The sequence below is a fragment of the Rhipicephalus sanguineus genome, chromosome 2 (assembly GCF_013339695.2).
Source record: "Rhipicephalus sanguineus isolate Rsan-2018 chromosome 2, BIME_Rsan_1.4, whole genome shotgun sequence".
Classification (NCBI taxonomy): Eukaryota; Metazoa; Arthropoda; class Arachnida; order Ixodida; family Ixodidae; genus Rhipicephalus; species Rhipicephalus sanguineus.
In genome coordinates, this window is record NC_051177.1 from 87,166,633 (window position 1) to 87,187,713 (window position 21,081).

Below are 21,081 nucleotides of genomic sequence, written 5' to 3' on the forward strand. Positions count from 1 at the left end.
ACGTAAGGTCGTCGTCCTCGGATGTACTGCTATTCGACGCATCGATAACATCAGCCGCAGAGGCAGCGAAGTCGCGGCAACAGCTATCTCCCAACGTGCGCGCACCACTCCCGGAGCCGGACATTTTTGCGATCTGCCACGACGATCGCAAAACTATAGCAAAACCACGCGAGGTGAAACCATGGAGCACGTTTAAAAAACACCGCCGCACGGCATTAATGCGAACTGCTTGGGAAACACGGTCTCCAAAGCAGCATTTCAATACTTTGATAGAGGGCGAACGATGCTCTATGAATAAAGAGGAATTTACCTTGCGATGCGCCCTGCAGTTTTGTTTTCATACAATAGAAACGATTCGTTGACAAACCAACGGTGTCCGTGTGGGCTGGCAACACTTCGCGGGGAACTAAACCACATGAAGAGTCACATGCACCCACAAGCGTCTTCGCGTCTTTTTGCACTCACGCCTGTTCGCCATTTCTGCATTTCGCTTCGCTTGCGTGCAGTGGTGTGCGTGATTTGCAACGCTGCCAAACGGACGCCAAGATGGCACCGCTACGGCGGCAACAGTACAGCGCTGCTTTCAAGAGGCAAGCAATCCTCTACGCAGAGTCGGAAAGCAATGTTGAAGCAGGGCGCAAGTTTGATGTGCTGGAAAAGTGCGTGAGGGAATGGAGAAAACAAAGGACCAAGATCTTCGTGTGCGCTGCTACACGGCGTTCCTTTCGCGGACCGAAGTCTGGACGATACCCTGCCACTGAGGAGGCGGTTCGAAATTGGGTTCACGACCACCGGCACCCGTTCCGATGGCGAGCAGCAGCAGTGGCTCACACGATGGCAATGACCGTGACTGCGTCTTTCTCTCAAGCGACGACTAGTCATAAGCAATGTTTCACGGGCAAATAAATGTTTCTTTGCATCACTCCCTCTTCTGAAAAACTTATTGGTGAGCTACGGCCACAGCATGAGGCTGTGTTTGGAGTCAACTTTTTTTTCCCTAGAAGGAATTGCAAGTTGGGGGGGACAACTTATAATCAGAGTCAACCTATAATCGGCAATATACGGTAGTCCACATGTGTGCCAAAGATGCAATAAACGTTGTTCTCATTAAGACTGAACTTGGATATCACAAACTGTGTCATTAACTTGCACAAGCATCACACTTTTGTGGTTTTTCCACACCAGAAAGACAAGAATCTTGGCTGATCACAACACAGGACTATGCAGCCCATCACATTATGTACCACTAAAGACATTTCCGATCTAAGTGCTTACCGCAATAAAGATTTCGTGAAAAGCTTGAAGAATTTCTTCGATATATAGACTAACCTTGACATAACTTCAAACCTGCAAGTCAGCATAACTTCTACCTGCAAATACTAGCGCATGTGATGTGATGATGGCTGAAGTTGTGATGGCTGAAGCTCCTGCATTCAGCCATCACAACTTCTGTTCTGAAAGACACCCACATACACTGCATAAAACTTGCTACTTACAGAGAGGATCTTGTCGCCAACTCTCAGCCCCGCCCGTTCCGCCGGTCCACCTTCGATTATCTTAGAAATAAATATACCCTGAAAATGCGACACAAGACATGTACTCTCAGATCGCACATCAAAAATGCTACTTTCGAATGAAGGCAGCAATGCGTTGCGACACCAACCTCATCCTCCCCTTTGAACGGCGTTGAATTCTTCCCACCGGCCACGCTAAGCCCAAGACCCGAAGCATTCCTTTCCACGAATATCCTCATGTGCTCCTCCACAACCGTAGCAGGGGCAATGCCTACGCAAATGCAGAACGGCAAACACCATGACAGATCAGAAAGGCAGGCCTTTTGGAAGGCCTAAAAAGTTAGAATCGCAAGAATAATGAAGACTATGGAGCATTAGTGGTGCCTGTGCCCACAGTTTGCATTTCTAGGACAATAGGCTCTTGTATAGTTAAAACTCTGGGGGACCCCAAGATTTTGTTTGAATTATCAGAAGTTCTCATAAATATGACTCCGGGCAAAGAAAACTGGCGTGCATTTTCATTAGGCTTGTGCGAATATTTGAGCACTTCGAATATTCGAACGAATATTATAGTGTTCGAATTCGCTTTGATACGAATTTAAATTTTTGGAAATTTTGAAGTATTCAAAATGAACGAATAGGTGTATATTAGTCCGAAGGTAACCCTTGTAAAGGTGGTTTCACTGAACTGGAGGGGTGCTAAACCATGAATACATCTTTCCCAAGTAAAATCTGCACTGCCGCGAAGCCCCCCTTCAAGGTTAAATTAACACATTACCTCACATCAATTCATCATTTTTTAAGTTTAAAAGCTTGTTATACCGGCATATATGCTCTAAGTATAGTAAATTTTAAAACATAACATATCTTACACTTGCATTCTACCGAAAGTCAAATCCTGCTACTATTCAAAGTTGCACACGGCCCCGAATGTCAGTACCGTCATGCCACTCACGTGCGCTTCAACCTTAGAACTTGTGCGCTCTTTAAAAAATACCAACCAAGTGATGGAAATGTGAACTGCGCAGTCAGTGCTTATCCCGTATGAGCTTCACACAGAAGATCCCCCAAGACTGCAAGATGCTTGCACGTGGCCCTTACTTTCTCCAAATGACGTGTTTGCCCCATCCAGCTCCGATTCAGAATCAACTGCTTGGCGCTCTCGTGGCGGTGAAGGAGGTGGAGGCGGCAATGGTTCTTCGCCTTCTGGCCGATGAAGGGCTTGCATCAATATAGATGCCACCTAGAAAATAAATAAATAAATATATATATATATTCCCTCGACTCTCAACATGCTATAATAGGACACACACACTCTGTAAATATTGTTATGTCCTGAAGAAGACGGGGCTCCCGTCGAAACGTAGACAAAATAAACAGTTGTTTTTATGAAGGCGCATATACTTTTATACTTATATATATATATATATATATATATATACTTTATTGGCCTATAGTAGCAAATGACAAAATGGAATTTGACACCATGTGAAGTAAGTTTTGCCGTTTTCATTCTGATGGCACAAATTACAGCGTAATCCACTAATCACAATACCAGCTACACTATAACCTCATTATAACAAAGTCACATCTGGCAAGAAAGTAACTTCGTTATATCCGAAAGTTCGTTATAAACATGCATTCATAACACTCCATCTACGACAAGACTATTTTTCACTATTTCGTTATAACCGGTAATTTTTATGTCCGCGTTCCCTATATTGAGGTCTGAGTGAATAATGATACACGCTTATAATGATCAAATTCTTTAGATTTCTCAGTTTTCCTATTGACCCCACGTAACTGCAAACCATTTTTAACGATACAATTATGAATAACTGTATCGTTCTTTAATTCAAGTTCTTTAACGCTCACCTAAATCAAAGTACACAAATTACAGTTGACATGGATAGCCTGTTATCCTAGCTAGTTGTCATAATAATGATTGCCATGCAGCTCTCATGCACTGTGAGAATTCGGGAATGTAAAGCTTCTTTGATCTAGATGCTATTGCAAAATGTTATATAATATCACATTAACCAATATGCTATCTAACAATACAGAGACATTTAGGTCAAAGCAATATGCAACCATGAATTCAATCAGGGGCTTGACAAAGAGGTGTATATACAGGTGCAAATTCTTCACCTAAGTGATCGCAGTGGGATGGCACTATTACAATCAGCCAACATATGCTTTTTATTGCACCACCCCCGTCATCAGCACATTAACATGACAAATCACACTAAAAGGCTCGTGAAAACACACATCACGCCTTGGTGCAAGTAGTGGACCACTGCATCACCATCTTTGGTTATACAGGCTCTGCAAAATGGCCAATTTTGATTACACCACCTCAATGTTCAAAAATCCGGAGAAGCAGGCAAAGAAAACTTCACCTTAAAATGCAAGTAACTTGCACAAAATTTTCACAGGCAAACATGCTATGCCCCCACTTAGTCATGCTAATTGTAGTCCTACCAACTGGTTAAGCCTGCACAGAGCATCAGTTTCCCACTGATGCAGTGTATACAATGTGCCGGACAGCACAGAATGCGGTGTTGAAGTGAAGCACCTACCTTCTCCTGGTCCTCGCGAGTGCTGCCTACATGGATCCTCTTGTTCTTGAGGTGGTGAGGAGTGTCCCGTCGATGAAGTCGATTCTGCCGGTCTGCTGGCTCTTCGGGCCCATCATGTGTGAATGCCACATGCCGGTCACTTTCCTGCGCAAAATGACCCCACACACTTTCGTTTGAGGCTCTTTTCAGCAGCACAACTACCATAGACAGCCATGCACTCCTCCACTTAGCGTGGGTATTAGTAAATCACCCTTTTGTAATACGAAAAAGCACTACTCTTGCAATGAGGAGATGCTTGATAAACCAATAAATTCGCAAAACAAAAAGATCGGTGGCGCTGCCGCCTTGATGTTTCCGCATCATGTCATGTTTCCGCATCAATGTGAAAAAAGTCGTTTTGAGACAGGGTGTAGATGTTGTCTTTTTGGCGCCTTGCAAACTTTCTGCGCTGTGCGCACGTGTTGCTCGCGGAAACACTAGCACTCCGGTGTGTTCTATTCGGCATAAAACCAAGTACACTACCTGCGCGAAACATGTTGTGTATGCGATTCCGCTAACATGCGAAAAAGTATACATCGGCAAAACTGGCCGATGTTTGAATGAACGACTGCGCGAGCACCACAATTCGTTGAACACGTCAGACGGGGCTAATCTTCCCCGCCACTGCCAGATCTGTGGTTTTGTGCCACTGTTTTCCAATGTTAAGATTTTGGGTAGAGGTGGGGGCAAGGAGGAGCGCGAAATCCTTGAAGCCTATCATATAAACATGCACCGCGATGATTGTGTAAGCAGTACGTCCATTTCATTACTACAGAAGGAATGGGAGTTCCTGTCACTCTGGCGGTAGATTCTTGGCCGTTATGTAGGCCAATTTCTGCTTTTGCTTTTTTCATGTTTTGGGTTTTGGCTTCATGGTTTTATGTGATTAGCGCATGTGCCGTGGTTGTTCTGGGAGGTGCTGTCAGCTAATAAAGCACAGTTGCTAGTCCAGTCGTTGTGTGTGTCACTTCTTCCCCTTGTCCGGCGTCTTTTTGACTGGTTTTTGCCTCAGCGTCATGTACCAACTGACCCAGACTTCGACGTTATTGCATTAATACATTGACTCTATAAGGAACTTGACGGTGCCACAGGTGAGTCCGGGAAATCAGGCATGTCCGGAATTTCAGGCGTCCGGGAAATCAGAGGTCGACTGTACACACACGCAAAACTGAAATTTTTTTTTTTTTGGGGGGGGGGGGGGGGCTGAACCCATTGAACCCCCCGCCTGGCTACGCCAGTCGTTTACTCCCTGGGGAGAAATTGGCTCTACGCGTTTCGGCCGGCCAATAGAAGGAATCCTCCTTTCTGGTCTTTTAGTGATCTGGCTGTCTGCTCCTGCTCTGGCCTTCTCAGTCATGCCGCAAAGATACCGATGAGTGTGTTGATTCGACAGCGGACACTTGACTCACCCTGCAGAACACGGGAGAGACCGTGTTCTGCGAACCGTGTGGGACGAAGCACAACTGCACGGCTATGTTCAACTGTTGGCGCCTTAGTGCCATCTTAAGCAATAACATTTGTTTTCCTGTCGTAGGTAGAGGTCGCACATGTCTTCGTTTGAAATTATTTGCATTTATGTGAAAATTTATTGTGCCTATGTTTACGATATTGGAAGCCTAAAACGTTGTTTTCCCTGCCTATTTTTGGCGCCTAAAATGAGCTTTCTTAATGCCTAGAAATCCGGCCTCTACTGATAACGAACCTACTATGACACAGTTATCAATTAAGTTCTCAAAGAATAATCTCTATCAGTCTAAACTGATTCCTTGTTTCACATTAGTGTCCCTGTAATGAACTCACAGATTACACAAGCTTGAACCCTTTTAGATACACAGCTCACCCTCTTGTCATCCTCGTCACCCGAAGACTCTGGGCTGCCACCAGCCTGCTGAGCCGTTGGTGCCATCCCGTTGTGCGCAACCCGTGCCATGTGCTGCGCTTCCTCCTCGGAAACGGACGTGGGCCGTCCGTCGGGCTCCTGGTCGCTTCCACTGCCAGGTCGGCCAGCGGGCTCACCTTCTGCTCCAAGGAGATCGATTACAAGCAAAGTCAGTAAGTTGCACTTAACCCGAAGTGGCACGAGCCGTACGAATGCAGCAGGAGGAGGCACAAACCATGCTCACCATTAAAATTTTGTCCCTTTTACAAATAAACTAATACATTAGGCATGTGCGAATATTCTAGCACTTCGAATATTCAAATGAATATTACAGTACCCAAATTCACTTCGACACAAATTCAAATTATTCGAAATGAACAAATAAGCATACATTAGACCACATCTAACCCCTGTAAAGGTGGTTTCACTGCAGCGTAAGTGTGCCATGCTGTGAAAACACCCATCCAGGAAAAATCCGTAATGCGACAAAGCCCCACTTCAAGTTAAATGAATGTATTACCCTCATACACATTAATCATTTTTAAAATTTTAAAAGCTTGTTATACAGGCTTACATGCTCTAAGTATAGTCAATTTTAAAAAACCTATTTCACCGGTTACCACTTGCATCCTACCCAAGTTCCAATCCTGCTACTATTCAAAGTTGCTTCCACTTCACTTCGATCCAAATGAATGAAATGCGCACGCCTTGTTCTAATTTTTAAAAATATTGTGCATGTTATCTGGGTCATCTGGGTTATAATATATATATGATATAATATATATACGTTATAAATATATATGATTCAAACTATTCAATTCGAAATTATTTGACCAAAGCACTATTCGCTTCGAACCGAAGGTTTACTATTCGCACATCCCCAGAATACATAAATTTAGGTTGGGAAACAGTAAAGGTGGGTGCAACTGAAAGATAACAAGATTTACAGTAGTGCTCTATATTACTTGTAACACGGCAGTACATGGCCTCACTAGTTCAAAGATTGCACATGGCTTCCACTAGCTCTTATTTTCACAACCAATAGCTGTTCTCTCACTTGGTGATGGTCCCCAATGAGAAAATATTGTTTAGCTGAGGAAATGAGGGCAAGTTTAAGCCATGCAGAATCTTAGAACTAGTGAGCCCACGCGCTCCCATGTTGCAAGTCATATTGAGTGCAATTGCATTGCACAGTTTGATACGTGTACATGCAAACAACTTTGAAAACCTAAAACCGGTGTGGTGTGATGAGTGCCTCACACAGCAGGGGAAATTCATTAACAGGGGGTGTGCTGGAGTCAACGTTTCGAGAAGCGAGCTTGTCTTCTACAAGGCTGCAACTAATTTATTCTAGTACAGATATCCCAGGGGGGGAGGGGGTGGGGAGGACTAGCTTTGAATATCAAATTGACAATCGAATATTGTCTCAGTTGCAAGCAAAGTAAAGTGATATATAATGAGGGTGTGAGGTTTGTTTCATAAGAAATATGGTGTTATTTTCATCATTAAATATTCACATTACAGTAGACTCTCATTAAACGGAACCTGAAGGGACCAGGAAATTATGTTCCATTTAACAGGAGTTCCGTTTACTGAGAGGTGAACAGGGGTGCAGAATACAAGTACGAAACCAATCATATTGGAGGCAGCTGTTCCATTTAAGCAGCAGTTCCGTTTAACAGATTTCCGTTTACTGAGAATTTACTGTATGCCATTTATAACTAAACTCTATGTCAACTGAAGAGCTTTGACATGAGCAGCAGATGAGAAGGGATTGCGTCTAGTGTGACTTACAAAGACAGCCATGAAATGGAGCAACAGCTCATCACTGAACATTTACAAGTGCTCAAGGGGACTGATTCGTAAGCTGATTAAAGGCAAAAGCATCCTTAGTGAATGACTGGAAACTGTTGAGAAGTTTGACCCACTCCATGCATTTGCTCAGCAACTTGTGTCTGCTTAGAACAGTTCCTACTTGCCTTCTCTGCCTTCTTCTCATGCATACAAGGGTGCATATGAAGAAAAATGAATATTCGAAAACTTTGAACAGCCCATTCTTCTTCTGAATATGAATACTATTTACACACCTCTAGCTACATCTTTGAGCTCTATACATACCAGAAGCAAACTCACGGCAATGCGATGTGATAAAAAATAGTGAGAGAAAGTTATTTGAGGCCACGAAAATTAAAGAATGCGAAGGAATTGACAGAAAGAAAGAAACAGAAATCTACCTCGTGACTGGCAAGGTGCTGTCTCAATTGAAGATCCTGATTGCATGGACCCAGTGCTGGCTCGATGCGGTCTGTACACACCAACTTCACCATCCTGGGTAGGTATCAAACAGAAAATGGGAGCATTGGTGCCCAGCACATCTTTAAATTTGGAGAACAGTTTTGACAGAACTAAAATGCTAAAAGTGAAAGATATGGCTAAAAGCCTATGTGCTTACGTCAGCTTTGTTCTTGATATCAGCTTAAGTCTGATATCAAGAACAGCCTTCTTTACACCATGACCAAGAATTTAAACTCTGAGCAAAAGTAAACTCTCCCACTCAACTGGTATTGAGAGATGCCAATGCAAAAGATCCCCATTACCTGGTCTATTCCTGGAAAAACTCAACCGACAGGTGTTAGGTAATGAAGGTACTCGGTGCAAAGACCTTCCTCACCTCATCCGAATGCGACATCACGTGACCATCAATGTTCTTGGTCTTCTGCACAAACTTCTGGTGCCGTGCCTTCAGCTCCCTTGGATGAGGAGTGTCGTGACGAACAAATTGAGTCTGAGAACAAAGAAGTAAACAGATAAGAGCTTGCTTTTACTTAACAGGACTAAAGACGCATGAGCACAAAAGACTACACAGAGCAACTTGCTGGATAATATTCGAAAGGCTTACAAAACTGCAACTGTTTGCTGGTCCAAGCAGTGCAATTTACTTACAAGCACTGTAATGATTACGTAAGGGACAAATGGCTTCACCTCAAGTTCCTTGTCCAATTTCTCCTCGACAGCCTCTTCGACGAACTTTACAGCTGAAGCACGGTTCTCGGCCTTTTGGTCCCAGCTCAGTCGACTGTCCTGTTCTGTGCTGTCTCGCAGCAAATTTTCTGAAATAAATAAGTAAACAAAGGGGACAATCCCGTTTTATTTATTTTGTTAATTACATCACAAAGTATGCGGCTAAACAGAAAGCCCCGCAGACTGCTCAGAGTTGTAGAGAAAACTTTACTGCAGTGTGTGTTCTCTGCATTTGTCTTGTATGACAGCGCGAGGCTGACAGCAGCTTTTCTTGGAACAAGAAATATGTAAAAAGAAGCGGGTGCCCTTGCATTCTAGTCACGAAGAAATAAATAAATAGCATACTCTATGTGAGCATCAGTATGCACAGTGCCGTTTTGAATTTAATTGTACAGTAAGGGAGCCGTCATGTAGGACAAAGCACATATAAGATGAGCACATGCTAAGTACTAAATTACAGAAAAGAATGCTGTGACATCACCCTAAGCTGCCACTTCATTATGTGAACTAAACCTCTTAGAAACACCTCACTTTCTTCGACTATTTCCTCAGCAGGCATGAGAGTACTATAAAAGATATGATGTGGGCATAAATAGCATAAAATATGGGTCACCAGGGCTCTTCACAAAAAACGGTAAATGCAGCTACTAAAACAACGATACTTTATGAGAATCAACCACACTGTTGTTCTCTTAATTTATTACACATTCTGCATTAAGAGAAAAGACATGATAAATACTTACGCAACGTGACAGTGCACGAACTGTTATGGAATGCTTACACATCACTGGTAATCACAAGAGACAAGGTTACAAGGCAATTAAGTTTCCACGAAACTCATTTCCGAATGTATGCCACTACGAACAGCTCAAAATGAAAAGCTGCACACAAGGTTGACAGTTCGACTTCAATTTGACACAGCGGGACGCCTTGCAGCTGTTCTTGGTTTGATTCCCAAGCAATTGCACAGGAAAAATGTTGACAATGCTTAATGCATACCCAAAGCTCATTACAAGTATTCCTGCATTTCACTTTTATCAGATAGTGGCTACGACAGCTTGGAATCAAACCTGCTGCCTCACAGTGGGTGACTGAAAGTCACAGGCGCTTGCCTATGACTTTCAGTCATCCAGCGTGACGCATGGGGTGCATACGTGAGGCAGCCACCGAGGCATGGGGTGCACACGACAGCATGCAAGATAACCCACGCAAATATGCTATCGAATGTGCGCAATCCTCACCCATGCTTTCTGTATGGTCGTCCTGCTGTGGGAGCAGAAAGCATGTGAGCACTTTGTCGCCCGTCGCTTCATCCAAATCGGTCTGGAACTTGAGCATTGGCTGAGACTAAAGAGAGGCAAGAACACACGGAGTGAACAGGGCATGTCACAAGATGTAGCACTGCACGATGAACACGACGAACTTTGGTGCGGCAGAAGGCTAGGCCAAAGTTCGTTGGCGCTTCGGCTAAATCGTGACACTCGAGTAGTTTCCGAGCTATCTATGGCTTTCTTTGCTGTAGCTTGCGCTAATTCCATAACATGCATGTTCATTGTGATCAACAGCAACCACGGAAAGCTAAGATATGGATGTGATAAGAGCACACTGTAATGTTAAGCTTACGAAAATACTTACAATACACAGATAAATGGCCATATGCCATGACAATATAACACTTCTTTATTACTGATTTTATTCTTTTAACTGTCTGACGCTGGCTTGAATACCACTGCACTTTTGTTACAACCAGCATTAGCCACTTGGCAGGGCTAATGATTAGAAAATGAACAAAATTAAAAGCAATGCATTTTCAGAGACTACAGCATATGGTTGGGGGGAGGGGGGGTGATACTAAAATTGCACGAGAATAGCTAATACATTCTGCTGTCTTTCTGCAGCCATAATATTCGAACACAAACTAAAAAGATGGTTAACAAATTTTACTTTCTTTTGTCAGATGCACAAGTAGGCCATAAAAAAACACCCATTATTGTCGAAAGGAATTTCGTGCTCTCCTTACCTGGTTCTTGGCCAACCATAATGCCTTCAAATTTAATGCAGTCACGGTCAAAGGCAGATTTTGTAGCCTAAAGGGTGGGAGAAAAAAAAAATGAAGCACATAACCATTCTACCTAAACATACCACAAGAGAAGCATGGAATCATGACATTTGATGACATTATATTCAGACATAAGGTGAGGACTAAAGAAAGCTATCATTACTTCATTGACTCTTGCAGTGAATATTTATCATTACTAATGTATAGATCAGAAACCGAAGAACAAGGCGATACTTTAACAAAACTGATTAGCTGATTAGCAAACTAAAGAGTCACGTGTAAGCAAGGAAAACGTGTTTTCAAGTCCTGCACAATAAATCTAAGTGACATTCGTTAAAGAACTATCAAACTTAGAGATAAGTGCTAGTTTGTCAACCTTTTTTCTTTGCCCCTACAGAAGGCGAGATTGTCTTGATGTATTCAGTTCAGATTATGGCCAAACTTTTGACAATGACTTCAACTGCCTAGCAAAGCTGGGAATATCGTGAAGCTTTATTTGTTTATCACAATCAATGGCGCTTTCTCTAGGTGCACTGTATTATCTTATACCGGTGTCACACGGGCAATTTCGATCATAATCAGGGCCGACCCGGATTAGACTCGATTCGGATCAGTCGCTGCTACACGATCACTTTTAATCACAATCAGGCCTGATCGGGATCAAGATGATCGCGATCTGGCTCTGTAATGGCGATTTGGTTGACGTCTCCGTCAAATTCGACCCGGATTAGGCTGTACCGTGTAGCAGCGACGAACTTGTTATCGCGATCAAAAGTGCCCATCTGACACCGGTATTAGTTTACCAAATAGCAAATAGCAGTGTGAAAATCATGCACACACTTCGCCTAGATAAGTTGCACAGGCTCTCAAGATATGAAACTTGACTATGAGGTGGGCCACATGCACGCGCACGTCAACGGCAAGTCCACACAAGAAACTGTGACAACCAACCTGTTTCCAGACACGTCTAGCACGTGCAGCCGCCGCAATGTGCCAGTCTCGGGTGGCAGCCTCTGGAGGCAGTTCTCGCGCAACGACAACACGCCCAGCCGCACCAGCTGGCCGATCTCGGCCGGCAATTCTGACAGCTGGTTGCAGTCGGCATTCAGGTTGTTCAAGTTCACCAGTCGACCGATTGAGGCGGGCAGCTCCGTCAGCAGGTTGTCTGTCAAGATCAACTCCTGCAGGCTCACACAGTCCCCGATTGACTCTGGCAGGCTTCCCAGCCTGTTTTGGTCAACCTAGAAGAGCAAAGGGGTGGGCCAAACAAGAGTGTGACATGGTTACTGGCGGCACGGGGGTGGGTGCAACGTACACTCCAGAAAGCTGTTGCAAGCTTGGGCCGAATTATGCCACAAAGCAATAGTCGTTATACATCATGCATGCCCTCCCTTGGTTTGATGCAGCATACCCAGTACTTCCAGGTCAGTACTACGTGCACACTACTGTCATGACACAAGATTCATGGTGAGAAACGGTGTAGAATTATTCATACACATTTTTTTAGTGTATTACGGCTGCAGGTAAAAACATATTCCTGTTAACTGGGAAAACATATTTCTATTAACTTCTTCTGCGCACCTTGAAGATGGTAAGCTTCCTTAGCCGGCCGATGTCTTCGGGCAGGGACTCCAGGTAATTCTGGGAGAAGTGCAGATCTGTCAGAGACTCCAGGTCGCAGAGTTCATCTGGCAGGTGGCTCAACTTGTTCTCAGACACATCAAGGCACATGAGCCGCCTCAGCTGCCCGATTTCCTGAATAGCAAAAAAAAATTAAGCGTGACAACCATCATCAATAATGGTATCGCACTAACACAGAGCAGCACAGAGTGCCTTTCAATGTAAGGTGGACAATCATACTACAAGAAGTGTCATGCTCAATGTAGACAAACTCGGGTAAGTACTGTAACCTGGGATCAGCATGCAAACGAGTGGTCATCCCAGCCTAGAAAGTTGCCCCGCAACATCAACATGATTACGCTTAGCATGATGGACAAACTGGCTGCTCAAACTGCACGGTAAATGTATGGCTTGTCCAAAACTCAAACTAAAGCTACACGATGCCATACAAGCTCATGAAACTTGAATGCAATCATGGAAGACTCATTCGACGTATATGCATCTACTATAGCTAGTAGTGATATGGAATCGCATGGAATCAGCTAGTGTAAGATGAAATAATTGAAGGTCAAAGCCTTCATTCTGCAGTGAACATAAATGTAGAATGATGATGATGATTCATGTGATGTGATGGTAAACTCAAGCCCATCACGTATACATATAGCTTTCATTATTAGCAATTTATGAAAAGCAATAAATACGTGACTTCACACAAGTCTTTGTGAACTCACCTTAGGCAGTGTAGAAAGCTCGTTAGAGTCAAGCCACAACTCTTGGAGGCTGGAGAGTTGCCCCACAACGACAGGCTGCAGAAGGAATAAACGGGGCATTCCAATTTTAAGACAAGTATCTGGTTGTTTGAAGGCTCCTAAAAGTTATCAGGTCAAGGTGGTGACCAATCTCTTAATGCAGTGCCACAAAGAAGTTTATGTGCAGCAATTTGTTTTGAAACTATGTTCTAGTTTTAAGGTAATCTAGTAAAACATTGCACAGCTAATGCTTACAAAAAGGGAAATGTCACTACAGCATGACCTTTAAAAAAGGAGACAGAAATGCACATGTATCAATGAGCATGGTAGTACAACTGAACTTTGATGTAATGAATGCTGCTACATAAAATTATTGAACGTAAAAATATAAACCCATATTCTTGTAACACTAATGTGTAGTGAATGTATGCTTATAACAAATATTAGCTACAATAAATGTATTTTTGTGTGTGATGCTAATAACAAAGAAAAAAAAACTCAGAAAGAAAAACAATGACAAAGAAGAAAACCTTCATTTAAGCAGGCCATGGCTGCACCAGCAAAAAGTGCATGATTGGCACAACAAAGGCCTGAATAGAGAGGAATATGAAAAGCATGCAAGCACAAGGAGAACGGACGATAATCTTACCAGCTCTTCAAAGTCATTGCTCCCGAGATCTAGCCGCTCAAGTTTGACAAGGAATGCAAACGAGAGTGGCAAGCCTTTCAAGTAGTTTTCCCGCAGTTCCAAGGACACAAGATTCGATAAACTGTAAAAGGCCAGACTGGAGTCACTAAGCAGCAAATAGCGTGGCTGAAGGCAATGACTCAAGCAACAGAACACCTTAAAAAGTGTTCACTAATGTTGAAAAACAGCATGCAAGGTTTCCAAAATAGGGCACTGTACAACAATTGAGAACATTTCAAACTGGTAAGGGCCTTCGTCTTTTGCGGGAAGCGGGAGAAATGAGAAACAAAAAAATATATATATAAAATACAAGCTCACCTTCCAAAGTCATGGGGCAGCTGCGTTAATGACACATCATTAAGGCCCAATACTGTTAAGCTTCGAAGCTGTACAAAACCAGCAGGAAGTCTAGAATCAAAGGAGAAAATTCAAACATGCTTGCATTAGAGACTGCACGGCCCACTTTCTATGAGAGTTAACAACTCACTTGGAAAGTGGATTGCTGCTGAAATCTGCGCTCTGGAGGGACTTGAGGTACTTTATGTTCTCCGGTATTTCTTGAATATCTGTAAAACAGGAAAAAAAAAACAGGAGTAAGATAAAATTAGGCAATAAGGCTTATATGTGTCCCAAACAAAATAATTTAGGATTATTAAATGGCATCTGTGAAAAATATGTAACTGAATAATACGCAACGTGATGAGGGTGTGATGAGTTCCATAAACTGTTCGGTTCAATGTTACCTTGCCAAAGAGTGAACTAAATCCTTGGTCAAGCAAGAAAATTAAAATACACTTATTCCCTCAGTTCGAATCACATTCCCTTCTGTTATGATAGCCTTAGCTTATGGCCAAGTGTCCTTAGCATGTTCACATAAAACTGTAATCTTTTCAAATCGAACATTGAGGAGGTAGCATCAAAACAAAAGAACACACACGCAAAGGGACACTCTGAAATGGGTGCCGAAGAGCGGAGACATCAAAATGAGATTTGCTTTAATTAAGGTATGATAGATGAAAGAAGAACTACTACTGCAATCTCACAGTTCCTAATAACCATTTCGCTAAACTAACGGGTGTTATCCAGGAGTATATGCTGTCAAGCTACAATGCTGTACCAGCGCATGTAAACATAGGCATAGTTTTGTGGCAAGAATAGCTGAGAGAAAAAAAAATGATAATGAAGAACAAGAGTATACCAAATACCTCAAGCATACCACGATTACAGGATAGCAATTCACTACGTCTAAGAGATATGACTCAAAACAGATCAAAATGCCTAGGCAGAAGCCTCATGAAAAGCTACGCGGCTGTTCACTGGAAACGTTTCTAGATATCATTGCTAATATGTAAACTAATGTGAAAGGCAAATGCAGCATTAATTGTCGATAACAGAAATGCAAAACAATGCAAGAATACATCCCAAGGTTCAATAAGCTCTCGTGCCTACTGCCCCCCGCGGGGAGGATATTTACCCGGCATGCACGTAAACCCACCCGAATGAACTACGCAAAAGCAGGCATACGCACCCGGTTCATACGACCTGCGAGGAATGCGCGCTTCGCATGCGCAGCGGCTACGCCTACAATGCTTGCAACGCATCTCTGTGCGAATGCTAAACAATTACAATGCCACAGAGCATCGAAACACGTGATCAAGCGTAGAAGGCGAGGGAGGAAAGGTGGCGGAAAGAGAGAGTATGGAGAAGGTAACAACAATGCTTCGGCTGACAGATGCCAACGGCAAGAGGGAGAAAAAAAAATTTAAACAACAATCGCGTAGGGCGAGAGGGGAGACGTATCACACGCAAAGACTGCCACATGCGCAGCTGGGGCCGCCACAGCGTGCCCTTACGAGCCTCCTGCGTTCTTTTCTTTCTGACACTAGCTGTGTTTGATTTCAGCCAGGTCAGACCGACAGAAAGTAAGAGTGAAAGATTGCAGGCGGGACCTTGTCCCATTAAATAGGCCTGTCAAAGTGCTTCATTGTATGCCCAGCACAGGATAGCTCAATACGGAAAGTCGGCCATGCGTGCTACAACAGAGGTTGATGTGCTGCCATGAAGTCTCAGATTAATTTCCTACTTTCTGCCGTTGTACAACAGCTAGAAATCACAGAACAGAAAAGTTAGTTGTCACAAAAACTAATTAGGAAGGTAAGATGTAAAAAAAAAAGTGTTTTTCAGTTCTTAAATAATGTAACCACATTAGCATCCCTTTTTTTTTCTTGGTCATATTAGCTGATTTGGGAAAAAAACATGGCAGTAAACCAAAGCCTCATAACATTAGAAAGTTTAGCTAATTTTGTGCACTTAGCCTGGAAATGGACTTGTCTTGTTTTAAGGGCACAGGGTAAGCCAAAATTTGAAAAAAAAAAAATTAATTTTTTTTTTCTTTGCAATTTGGGAAGGGTGTCCCTTTGCGCATATTAGCCACATTCGTGTTTTTCTTAAAATGTATTTTTTGTGGCTGAAAACAAGTTTTTCCAAAAACAAGTAGTGAGTGAACACGCACCCTAGGACAAGCCCCTCGTATGCACATCGTGCTTCCCCCCCCCCCCCCCCGGTCAATTTTTCTAAAAAAAAAATATTCATGTGCAAAAGCCAAAATGCTTGTCTGGAGTAAGTTGTGTGTAGGAAATTGTCGGGTAACTTCTAAGGCACTCCTAAGACACTGTGCACCTTTTTATTCGCACTTGTTTTTCAGAGCGCGTCTGTTTGAACACCTTCAGCTCCGAGCTTCATTACACCTTGTGTTGGTCGTGCCTGTCAATAAGTTGAGATGCTGAGGGTAAAGAAGGTCTTGAGCAAGTGTCAATTTCGCGGCAAACAATACAGTTCTCTTGTAAATGCGAATAAATGCCGACGATGTACTGAGGTGTTGAACACTGAACCAGCAAGCTCTTCATCGTTTAACCTCTCAGCCTTTTCAGCGTCCTTTGAGGCGAACTGCATGCAGGGTGACAACGGCTTTGCTCCAATGGACACGAATATTATTTGCAATGCAATTAGACCGAACTGCGCATGCAAACTGTGTGGTGCAAGTGTTGAGCTAATGGGAATTGCATCGCAGAGTATTTGCTGTCTTTGTTTGGGCTTCAGAGTCTTAAGGACTGCAACATTGGATGTTGTTCTTTCGTTTAATGATGGCAGTATCGCGCGAGTCAAAATTCTGAAACAATTAGGATTGAAGCCTGGCCAAAATACAGTCAATTTGCTGGAAAAAGTTGACCACATTCGACGATACACTGCTCAGAAGAAGCAAGGCAAGCAAGACGAGAGGCTCCAAACTGAAAAATTGACTTTTGCAATAATTACCAAGCTTGTAGCTACTAAATAAAATGGTTGAACAGTGTTTGTAGCAAAGTATGTTGGCTTTTGAGCTGTTTCCTAACTTTAAACTCGATTATCTCAAAAGCATGTTTTTTTTATTACTTAGGTACCACTATTTCCTATATATTCCAAGATAACCGGCTGATTATTTTTTCTTGTATTCTGCATAAATGCATATAACTACTGAAGCAGAATTGAAATTATGCACTCTAGTTTTTGCGTTACAAATTTTCAAAGGTGCAAGTTAACTCAAAATTTAGGCCCCTAGTGGTAAAAAATTCATCAAAATTCTAATAGCAGTCAGACTTAAATAAATCTGTTTCAGTTAAAAGAGCGGAAAATTTGGAAGAACATCATACATGCAATATGTGGATATCCTTTTTGGTCACTAAGAAAACGGTACCTCAAAATGGCCTGTCAGCAAAAAATCCCAATGGATGCAATTGGGGTTACAACCAGAATTGAACCCAGGTATTCTGCGTGACAATTAAGTATTCTGCCACAGACATGCTAGCGCTTGAAAATTCTTCTGAAAAAGGCCCAATACAGTCACCATTTCGGGCAAGGAGTCACGTTAACAGTTGTAATATTGCGTGCCAGAAACAGAGAACTGCATCATGCACTAGGTGGTTGAAAGCTACCAGCCCATAACAAAGGGCTGAGCTATAATTAATTATCTTCATCAGGAGCCACAAAGTGTGAAGCTATGCACAGGGGCCATCAAAGGTTCCGAGGTCACGCTGCCATAGAAATAGATGGGATAGTGGTCTGGGAACTTTTGAAGGCATTTACATGCATGTGTTGCCTTATACCCCTGTCACAATGGAGGTGTTAATGTCATTAGGTTCGAATGACATTCGGCACAACGAATACCATAATTAAAAAAAAGATGGCTAAAAAAGTTGAGGAAGGTACATGTAGAGTGGCATGAAAGCGAAGTTCTTTATTTTAAAAGGCATGTGGGAAGTCGCATCGCTAGATAAACACGGATAAAAATTTCATATCGCAGGATATCTGGCCACCATAAGCCAAAACGACGCTTAGCCAGTAGCCACAGCCGATAGAATGGCTGACATGGCAGTACCGCTATTCTAGGCACTGTAGTACCCCTGAACGACGACGCTAAGCTGCAGCAAGTAAAACATTTAGTTGCTTTGTACTTGGCGTTGCGAGAAACGCGCATAAGCCAGAAGAAGAGATCTGACGGAAACTCAGAGCGTTCCGCGTTTGTTCGTTTTCAAACGCGGTCTCGCACGCGTCCATGAGGGGAAACAGCTTTCAACGAAACTGCGCACAATTATCTTCTCATAGCCTTATGAGAGCAAACATCTCCACCTTGGTCCAGTGCACGCATAGAGTTCATTCCATCGCTGCAGATACACATGCACACAGGCGTCTGTTTGTTTACATATGGCCGACAGTGCCGGCGGCCAGACGCCACTGAGGTGGAGAGTAAAAACATTTTGCTACAGCCTTCCATACATGTGTGCTCGTTAAAATCACAGAAGCCTTTAAAAAAGCAGTATTAATAGCGTGTTTGCACGAATGCGTGTCGAATTGAGAATACTAAATGACACATTTTAAGTAGTCTCTGGTGTAGAGACTACATTCGGTTCGACTTGCGAATGTGTTTTTAGAACTCATTCGATTGCTTAAAGGGGCCCTGCAACACTTTTCGAGCATGCTCAAAAAGCGCTGCCGATCGGTAGTCGAGGCTCCCGAGAACACGCGAGCCAAATATTATAGCGATGCGCACGGCCTGGAATTTACAATAAATTCTCAAAGTCAGCTGAAAATCGCTCCCTGTGTGACAGGGGTATTAAAGACGCGTAGTGGGCGCTTAGCAACTATGATGAATGTGATCGCAGCAGACGCCCTAAAAGGTTTTACAACAGCCATTGTCATGTGCACTGAAGTTCCTTCCCTCAAAGCACGGTTGAGGTGTCCACTGATAGGCTAAGCATGGCATGCATATGTGAACGTATCCTGATAACGCTTTCACATTGCACTCTTATATTCACTTCCCACGCTAATATCCATGTCGTTTGAGTTGCACTAAAAAAAAAAGCCGGCAGATCCCACGCATTGTGGGAATCAATGTAATGCGAAGCAGCCAGCAAAGAGCTGCATACATCGTCTTGTATGTCACTAAGGAAAATGCCTGTCATGGTTTTCATGTTAACTCCTATTATTTATGCTCACCACACAGTAACGTCGCGCAATACCAACTTCGGGGTAGATCAAGCTAGCTAAACGGCCGCCAGCGCACCATGAGCGTGGCACGTAAGTCATGCTGTACATGACATGCGTGTCATGATTTTCATGTTAACTCGTGTTTTTATGTTCGTCATACAGTCATGTTACGCCATACCAATTTTGGTGTACATTCGATTAACCAAGCGACCAGGAGAGCACAATGTCGTAGGCGGATGGATGGATGGATGGATGGATGGATGGATGGATGGATGGATGGATGGATGGATGGATCGATGGATAGATAGATAGATAGATGGATGGATGGATGGATGGATGGATGGATGGATGGATCGATGGATAGATAGATAGATAGATAGATAGATAGATAGATAGATAGATAGATAGATAGATAGATAGATAGATAGATAGATAGATAGATAGATAGATAGATAGATAGATAGATAGATAGATAGATAGATACGCTCAAAGTCGCAGAAGTTCGCTAAGAAATGCTTCGCATTTAAAAAGCTAACAAGTGAAGAGTAACCAGCTGAACAAGCTCAGCCCTTTTGTCAGAATTTAAAAGGAGATAGACAAGACTTCATTTCTGAAAGATGAGAGTGCTGGAAAGCTGCAGTGGTGCCTACATGCAACCAACATGCTGCTTCGTGCGGGCCTGTGTAATATGCACAGAAAATGGGCGCTATCGCAGAACCTGTGCTCCGCAAGCTAGTGATGAACGCCACCAGTACACAATCCGCCACCCGCATGCGATCCACCAGGTGGGTAAGTAGCAACGAAACAACACACAAAACAAGCAAGCTACTCTCATGGGAGGAGTGAAAGGGGGAGGGGGTGACTGGCGGAGGAACGTCCCAGCCGTATCCGCGGCAGTCACGTCCATGAAGAAAAGAGAGGGAGCAAAGATGAGGAGGAGCGCAAGGGGGGGGGGGGGGGGGGGTGTCCAACCAGGTCCAACGCCGCGCGGCCGCGTGCACGATTGTTTCCGGGTCACTCGTGCGCATCAGGCGCGCCGCTGTCCCTCCGCTCGGCACCGATAAGGAACCTCGCGTAGAGACCAGACGCAGCAAGGTTAGCCTGACCGTTCCTCGCTGCTGCTGCTGCTGCTGCTGCTGCTGCTACTACTACCACCGCTCGGGCGTGAAGTGGCCGCCGCAGGGGAGCACGCGGAAGACCCCTTCTGGCGCGGCTCGTAGTCTAGGCATAAAGGTGGCCACCCTACGGTGAACCGGGCTGGAGCGTTGACTTGATTTGACTCAGTACTGACGCCGATCATTTTTGGCGAGAAAGTTCCAATGATGCATTCCGACGTTCGACACAGCACTTTCAGTAAAGTTCAGTATTTTTTCTTAGGAGGAGGAAAAGGGGGGGGGGGGCGCACCCGCC

The 21,081-nt window shown here is 43.6% G+C and overlaps 1 protein-coding gene across 1 annotated transcript in view; it reads right to left on the bottom strand.

Annotated features, from left to right (window-relative positions):
* The window catches only part of LOC119383306 (protein scribble homolog), a 152,346-nt gene that overhangs the window by 67,836 nt on the left and 63,429 nt on the right, over positions 1-21,081 (bottom strand). The window contains 16 exon segments of the mRNA XM_049412476.1: positions 1,497-1,574; positions 1,664-1,785; positions 2,616-2,757; positions 4,094-4,237; positions 5,973-6,151; positions 8,246-8,339; positions 8,683-8,796; positions 8,994-9,121; positions 10,274-10,379; positions 11,053-11,119; positions 12,043-12,332; positions 12,673-12,846; positions 13,443-13,517; positions 14,110-14,230; positions 14,467-14,556; positions 14,636-14,714. Coding sequence (XP_049268433.1) covers positions 1,497-1,574; positions 1,664-1,785; positions 2,616-2,757; positions 4,094-4,237; positions 5,973-6,151; positions 8,246-8,339; positions 8,683-8,796; positions 8,994-9,121; positions 10,274-10,379; positions 11,053-11,119; positions 12,043-12,332; positions 12,673-12,846; positions 13,443-13,517; positions 14,110-14,230; positions 14,467-14,556; positions 14,636-14,714 — 2,003 coding nt within the window.